This window comes from Tupaia chinensis, unplaced genomic scaffold, assembly GCF_000334495.1.
Source record: "Tupaia chinensis unplaced genomic scaffold, TupChi_1.0 Scaffold000361_2, whole genome shotgun sequence".
Classification (NCBI taxonomy): domain Eukaryota; kingdom Metazoa; phylum Chordata; class Mammalia; order Scandentia; family Tupaiidae; genus Tupaia; species Tupaia belangeri.
In genome coordinates this window covers 4,617,458-4,624,887 of record NW_006159858.1, presented here as the reverse complement: position 1 = coordinate 4,624,887, position 7,430 = coordinate 4,617,458, and the positions used below count along the sequence as shown (strand labels likewise).

The following is a 7,430-nucleotide window of genomic DNA, read 5'->3' as shown; positions in this document are numbered from 1 at the left end:
GATGGCTCCAGCAGCAGCAGCAGCAGCAGCAGCAGCAGCTACAGCAATGGCAGGAGGTTTTATTGCCAGGAAACAAAGCTTAGCAGGAGAGGAGAGCCAGAGAAATGACAGGGAAGCTACAAGTTACAACAGGTTTGTGAACTCGGCCAAGCGCAGGGGTAACAGGGCCTAGCTTTAAGTATTGTTTTAGACAATACTCGCATATGGGCAAAAAACATGACTATATTTGTGACTAATTGTATAACAGGTTATTTTAGTCTGTTCTATGGAAACTGTAAACCATTTCAACAAAGGACGTTAATAAAGATTTTTTTTTCACCTATGCTATTGACTACTAAATGTAGTAGTCTGATCATGATACTGAAAATAAATGTGTTTTAAAAAAATTATTTCACTGGGCCAGCAGGTGGCATGGTGGTTAAGGTGCTGGAACTCCCACATGGCTGGCCATGGTTTGAGTCCTGGACCTAGCAGCTTGCTTTCTCACTCTCCCCCTCTCTCTGTCTTTCTCTGGCAAAACTCATGTGAAAAATAATTTTAACAATAATAATAAAAAATCTACTTACTACTGCCTTCCAAGTCTATTTCAAATGAACAGCTCTCACTTTTTAACAGTAATAATCAAAATAATTCTCAGATGCCAAATAATAAAATAGAAAAATCAACATTCCTCTACCTAAAGTACATACATCACAGAATTGACATAAAATACAAAGAAAATATTTTTATTTGTATATCAAAGACTCTGAAAAACAACAACATAATAAGGTTAACAGAGTTGATGTCAAGACACAAATAGGTTTTGAAAAGCTATCGATGATTAATCATTGTTTCATCCAACTTTCCCTTGATTACTCTACAGAGCATCTCTGGCATACTCCCAGCTGCATCTAAGCACGATGCTGTCCATCCAGCACGTAGTTATGTTCCCCTTCTGCTAGTCCTCAGTATCTTTCTTTTTTTTCTTTTTCTTCTTTTTCTCTGGGCTCTGAAAATAACCAACAAGAATACTTTTGAAGGAGCTGCAATAGAGTAAAAAAACCACACCTTCTCTACTGTCTTGAAAGTAAACCATTTCCACACCCGCCCCCCATTAAGATTCTACATCAGGGAAAAAAAACCGACAAAAATAAAATGAAGAAATAAATAAAAATAAAAGGGGCTGGCAAGTGCCATGGTGGTTGAGGGTGCAGGACTCCCACATGGCCAACCATGGTCTGAATCCCAGACCTGGTGGCTTGCTTTCTCGGCACCTCCCCCACCTGCTTTGAGCCTCCTGGCCAAATTAAAATAAAAATATATAAACAAACAAATAAAGTTTAATAAAATCTTAAAAAAAAAAAAATCCTGAGAAGGAACCGTGGAGTGTCCATCCCACTTTTTTCACTTTCTCTAGGGAGCGCATATGCCCCTCAAGCAAATACATCTTTAGATCGTTATGTATTCTATAACAACATATTATAAACCTCAAATATTTTTAGTACATTTTATATAAAAATGCAGAGCAAAGGGCCAGCAGGTGGCATAATGGTTAAGGCACTAGACTCCCACATGGGTGACCGCAGTTTGAATCCTGGACCTGGTGGTTTGAAAATCATGATGGGTGTGTGTGTGTGTGTATGCAAGCCCAAAATTCTAGGAGGACAAGGGGTTATGGCATGGCCATCCCCCATAAGGGGTGATCTCTTGGGACCAGCAGGTGGTGTGGTGGTTGGGGTGCTGAACTCCCACATGGCCAACTGTGGTTTGAATCCCAAACCTAGTGGCTTGCTTTCTGACTTTCCCTCTCAGTTTCTCTCTGGTCAAATAATAATAAATTAATTAAAATAATTAGGAAAAAAAAAGGGGGTGATTTCTCACTTTCACTCTTACCTCTGTTGAGCGCATGCTCCCTATAGCAAAAAGCTTACAAAAAAGTAAAGCAGAGCAAACAAACAACCCCTCCCACCCCCACCGCCAGACATACAGAAATTGCTGTGCTGGTACACGGCTCTTCTTCAGAAAGTGGTTCTTCCTTAATGTGTTTCTTTTTATCCTTTTTTTTCTTCTTCTTTACAGATGTTTCTTCTTCTACCATTATCACATTTTCTTCTTCCTCCTCCTGTTCTTCAACTGAGTAAGATAAGTGCAAAGGCATACAAATTAATATTGTGTCAGACGCCACTCCTAAAACCTTTTGAGTCCTAGATTTTTCTGTCATTCTGGTCAATTATACAATGTTTATTATATTCATCGTATAGTTGGAAAGGTACTTCAAGGACTACCGGCTCAATACCACTAACTTTATAAACGATACATATAAGGTACCAACAGTTGGTGTAATGGCTATGTTGCTGGACTCCCATGTAGTCGACTGACCGCAGTTAAAAGTCCTAGACCCGGTAGCTTAAACTCACGCCAGGCACGTGTGTGTGCATGCCCAAGATCCTGAGAGGAGAGTGGAGAAGGGACTGCAGTGTGGCCATCCCCCCTGGGGGGTGATCTCTTGCTTTCTGTCTCTCTGTCTCTTTCTGGCAAGTGCATACACCCTATAGCAAAAACCTCTCTCTCTCTCAAAAAAGAGATACATATAACTATCACAGAGTAGTAGTAATTTTCTTATGCTCATGCAGTTATATACAGAAACCAGGATTAAAATAAAGGTCATCTGGAGGTCAGCAGGTAGCATGGTGGTTGGGGCACTGGACTCCCACAAGGCCAACAGTGATTCAAGACCCAGACCTGGCAGTTGCTTTTTCACTGCCCCCTACCAACTAGTTAAAGTAGTAATGATAATAAATAAAATTATATAAATAAATCTCTTTTTTAAAGGTCATCTGATTTCCAAATCTACTTTTTCGGGGAGTGAAGGCAATTATTTCAGAAATGCTTTAGAACTTGTAATTTGGAGTCAGAAGCCTTTGGTTTCTTCTCCTGTGATTCTAAGTAATTTATTTACCATCTTCAAAACTCCACATCCTCAACTATAACATTTAATAATGTCTATCACATTGATTATTACTGGGACTTAAAAAGTGCATGCAAAAAACTAAAAATAATGCTTGGCCCATTAGAGGAACAGGTAGCTATTATTAGAAATTAATTCACTGGTACTAGCAGATGGCATAAAGATTATGTCGCTGGACTCCCATGTAGCCAAGTGTGGTTCCAGTCCCGGACCTGGCAGCTTAAAACTCACTATGGGCCCATTTGCATGCATGCCTAAAATCCTGAGAAGAATGGAGAAAGAATTGCAGCATATCCATCCCCGCCCTGCCCCAAGGGGGGGGGGTGATTCCTCACTTTCTGTCTCTCCTGCAAGCACATAAATCCTATATCAAAAACCTCTTTTAAAATTAAAATAATAATAATTCACCAAATATTTATTTCACATTGACTATATGCTAGGACTTAGCCTACTCAACTGGAGATAGCAATGCACAAAACAGACAAAAATACCTATACTTATGATTTCCATTTATTTTAGTGGGAGAGTTGAAAGACAATAAAAGATACACTAGGTAACAGGTAGTGCTAAGGATAAAATAAAGGAGAAAGGGTAATGCTAGAAGAATACATACGGATTTTTTTTTTTTAAAAGAGATTTTGCTGTAGGGCACGTGCATGTGCCAGAGAGACATAAAGTGAGAAATCATCTCCCATGGGAAATGGCCATGCCACAATCCTTTTTCCTCCATTCTCCTCTGGGGATTTAGGGTACACACTCACATGCACCCAGCATGAATTTTTTAAATCACTGGGTCAGAGAATCAAAGCTCTGGTCGACTATGTGGGAGTCTAGTGACCTAACCATTACATCGTCTGCTGGCTCCTACATATGGGTATTTTATATACCATGGTCAGGCAAACACTTGAAACAGATGAGGGACCAAATGATGCACATAACTGGAGGGAAAAGAGTAGAGCAAATGCTAATATTGTAAAGTGTGTTGGTGTGTGTGTGTGTGTGTGTGTGTGTGTGTGTATTTTCTTTTTCTTTCCATTGGGTGGTGGAGCATTGGCAGGCAAATTCAAGAAATAGCAAACAGTTCACTATAACAAGCAGAAATTTCTAAAAGATCAGAGACCTAGTGGGGGTGCCGCCACTGTGGCTACTATACATTTCCGAGGCAGAATTCACGGAGAGGACTTGCTGCCAGAGCAGACTTGGGTTCTGAGAAGAGAATTGAAGTTGGCGGCCAGAGGAACAGACTTGCCAATTATGGGATGAGGAAAACTGTAGGGCAACAGATCGTGAGTGGCAAGATCCAGTCATATAAAGTTTGCAAAGCTTACTGGAAGAGCAACTGAGGATACAAATATGCAGTTCAGTGTTTCATATGCCTGGGAATCGCCTGTCTTTCCAATAAGGAACTAGGAGTACAGAAGTACTCATTGATGTTGTCTGCCTTTAGGGTAGAGGCCCACACTTGATGATTATAGTATACTTTGACCACTACACCATTTAGAACCTAAGTTAAGTCAATCACTGCTTCAACACTTGATTCTTTTGCTAGACTAGATGGGAGGTGCTCAACGAACACAGGTTCAACTAACAATGGGAATACCTGCTTAACCACCTTCAGTGATGAGCACTGTAAAAACATTCCTACCACAGTGGCTGGCTACCCAGGCCACTACTCCCCTACTCCACATAAGAGGAATGGAAGAAAACCCCCGTTGCATCAACTCGACATTCATTAACTACACGACAAAACTTTCTTTCTCTTTTTTTTTTTTTGGAGAGGTTTTCGTCATAGGGCGCGTGCGCTCGCCAGACAGACAGAGAGAGACATAGAGACAGAAAGCGAGGAATCACCCCCCAGGGGGAATGGTCATGCTGCAATCCCCTCTCCTCCATTCTCCTCTCGGGATCTTGGGCACACATGCACATGCGCCCGGCATGAGTTTTAAGCCACTGGGTCCGGGACGTGAACTGCGGTCGACTATGTGGGAATCCAATGACATAGCCATTACGCTAACTGCTGGTTCCCTTCCTTCTCATTTTCTAACTGATGCAAAAGAAATCAAAATTTTAACACACTTAGTAAAATACTTAATTTCACATATTTAAAGCTATACTTCCAAATGTTCTCTGTGAAGTCTGATAAACATACTTTCCCAAGACATATGACTTGAACATCTTAAGAAATGAAAGTATAAAAAAATTCAAACTAACCTTTAATTTTAATCTTGGCTTTTTTTGCTTTCTTCACAGTAACTTCGTCTTCTTTATCTACCTGGTCTATTTTGCGTTTCTTAGAACAAGTTGGAAGTGTGGAGTCACCAGAAGGATCATAAGTCTTCACTTCACTGAAAAAACCAAGGAGTTTTACAAAGTATCTACAAATATCTGTAATTGAAATAATATTCAAGAGATATAAAGAAAATGCCATTGGTAATACTTAAACAACGGACATTTTATTAGTGGTTGTGGGGTAGTTCATGAACACTAACAGTTTCCAGTGCCTTAACCACCATGCCACATGTCGCCCCAATAATATTTTTTGAGAGGTTTTTGCTATAGGGCACATGCGCTCGCCAGAAAGACACAAAGAGACAGAAAGCGAGAAATCACCCCCCCGGGGTGGGGGGATGGCCACGCCACAATCCCTTTTCCATTCTCCTCTCAGGATCTTGGGCACACACGCGCACATGCCTGGCGTGAATTTTAAGCCACCAGGTTGGGGACTTGAACCGTGGTGGACTACATGGGAGTCCAGCAACATGGCCATTATGCCAACTGCTGGTCCCACCCCAGTAATATTTTTCAAGCAGGTCAAATATTCCAGAAAAGTGGTAAGCTAAATGAATTAAGATTTAGTAATCAATGTAGTTAATTAGGTAGTTATATAGGAAAACAAGCAACACAGGCTGGGAAATAATGTAGAAAATCTCTTTACAACTAAAGTAAAAATGGAACAAATTCAACTTAAACACTGGGTAGGGGCCAGCAGGTGTGTAGTGATTAAGGTGCTGGAGTCCCACACAGCCGACTGAAGTCTGAGTCTCAAACTCGTGATCTGAAAATCACGCCAGGCATATATGCATACGTGTCCAAAATCCCGGACCTGGTGGTTTAAACTCACCGATGTGTGTGCATGCATGCTCAAGTTCCCAAGAGGGGAATGAAGGAGAAGGTACTGCAGCGTAGCTATCCTGCCGGGGGATGATTTCTCGCTGTCTCTCTGTCTCTGTCTTTCTGGCAAGTGCACATGCCCTATAGCAAAAACCTCTCAAAAAAAAAATTACTTTTCTTTATTTATTTATTTTAATTTGATCAGAAAGGGAAACAGACAAAAACTGAGAAAGCAAGCCGCCAAGTACAGGACTTGAACCTCTGTCAGCCATGTAGGAGTCTAGTTTCCTTAACGACCACGCCACTTGCTGTCCCTAACTATAAATGTTTAAAAAGATCTTGATACATACATCAAACGCTTTCCAGAAAAGCTGTACCAAATTGTATTTTACCATCATAATCTCACCTGTAATGAAGATTATTTCAAATAATAACCAAAAGACTTTTCCATACCGAATCCTTTTTTTTTTTTCCACTTTGACAATGAGATCTAAGTACTTTATCATGCCTACAAACCACTTTTAGACTTACTGTCTGTCTTCAGACTTTCACTTACTCTCAACATCTGGAAATATATTAAATGCGTTTATGATTAAAATCCAGGGACCAGCAGTTAGCATAATGGCTATGTCACTGGACTCCCATGTAGTCGACAGCAGTCCAAGTCCTGGCCCTGGTGACTTAAACTCATGCCAGGCACGTGTGCGTGCGTGCGTGCCCACCCAAGTTCCTGAATGGAGAATAGAGGAGAAGAAATTGTGGCGTGGCCATCATCCTCCCTGGGGGGTGATTTCTCAGTTTCTGTCTCTCTGTCTCTCTCTTTCTGGCGAGCTCACGTGCCCTATAGCGAAAACCTCTCCAAAAAAAGAAAAATCCAGACGTGAGGGGCAGCAGGTGGCATGGGTGTTAGTGGCCTAGACTCCCACATGGCCAACTGTGGTTCAAGTCCAGGACCTGGCAACTTGTTTTCTCACTTTTCCTCTTCTGTGAGTGCATGTACACTACAAAAAATTAAGAAATAGTAAGAATAAATAAAATCAATTCTTAAAAAAATAAGCAAACAGAAGTGAATACAGAAAACTACACAGCAAGAAAAAGAAATTAGATATGGTGACCATGGTTAGTAACAATGTATTATACATATCCTTGAAAATCATCAAGTAGACTAATTGTTCTTACCACAAGAAAACGCATAAGATAATAAAGGTCAGCTCCCTTTAGCTATTCCACAATTCAAAACATGTACATAAAAAAAAACATACAATTTTATTTATTACCAAAATAACTGTTTTTAAATTATGGAGATATTGAAGTACATTATTTTTTTCTTAGTTTGCTATAGGGCACGTGTGCTCACCATAGACAGGGAAAG

The 7,430-nt window shown here is 40.5% G+C and overlaps 1 protein-coding gene across 3 annotated transcripts in view; it reads right to left on the bottom strand.

Moving 5' to 3' along the window:
• Positions 1-866: 866 nt before the first annotated feature.
• NOP58 (NOP58 ribonucleoprotein) overlaps positions 867-7,430 on the bottom strand; it is a 32,539-nt gene continuing 25,975 nt past the window's right edge. For all 3 annotated transcript variants that reach the window (XM_006153048.3, XM_006153049.3, XM_006153050.3), the window contains 3 exons: positions 5,159-5,292; positions 1,967-2,112; positions 867-988 (listed from right to left, as the gene is read on the bottom strand). In XM_006153048.3, the coding sequence (XP_006153110.1) occupies positions 938-988; positions 1,967-2,112; positions 5,159-5,292 (331 nt within the window). In that variant the 3' untranslated portion in view covers positions 867-937. The remainder of the gene's footprint in view (positions 989-1,966; positions 2,113-5,158; positions 5,293-7,430) is intronic.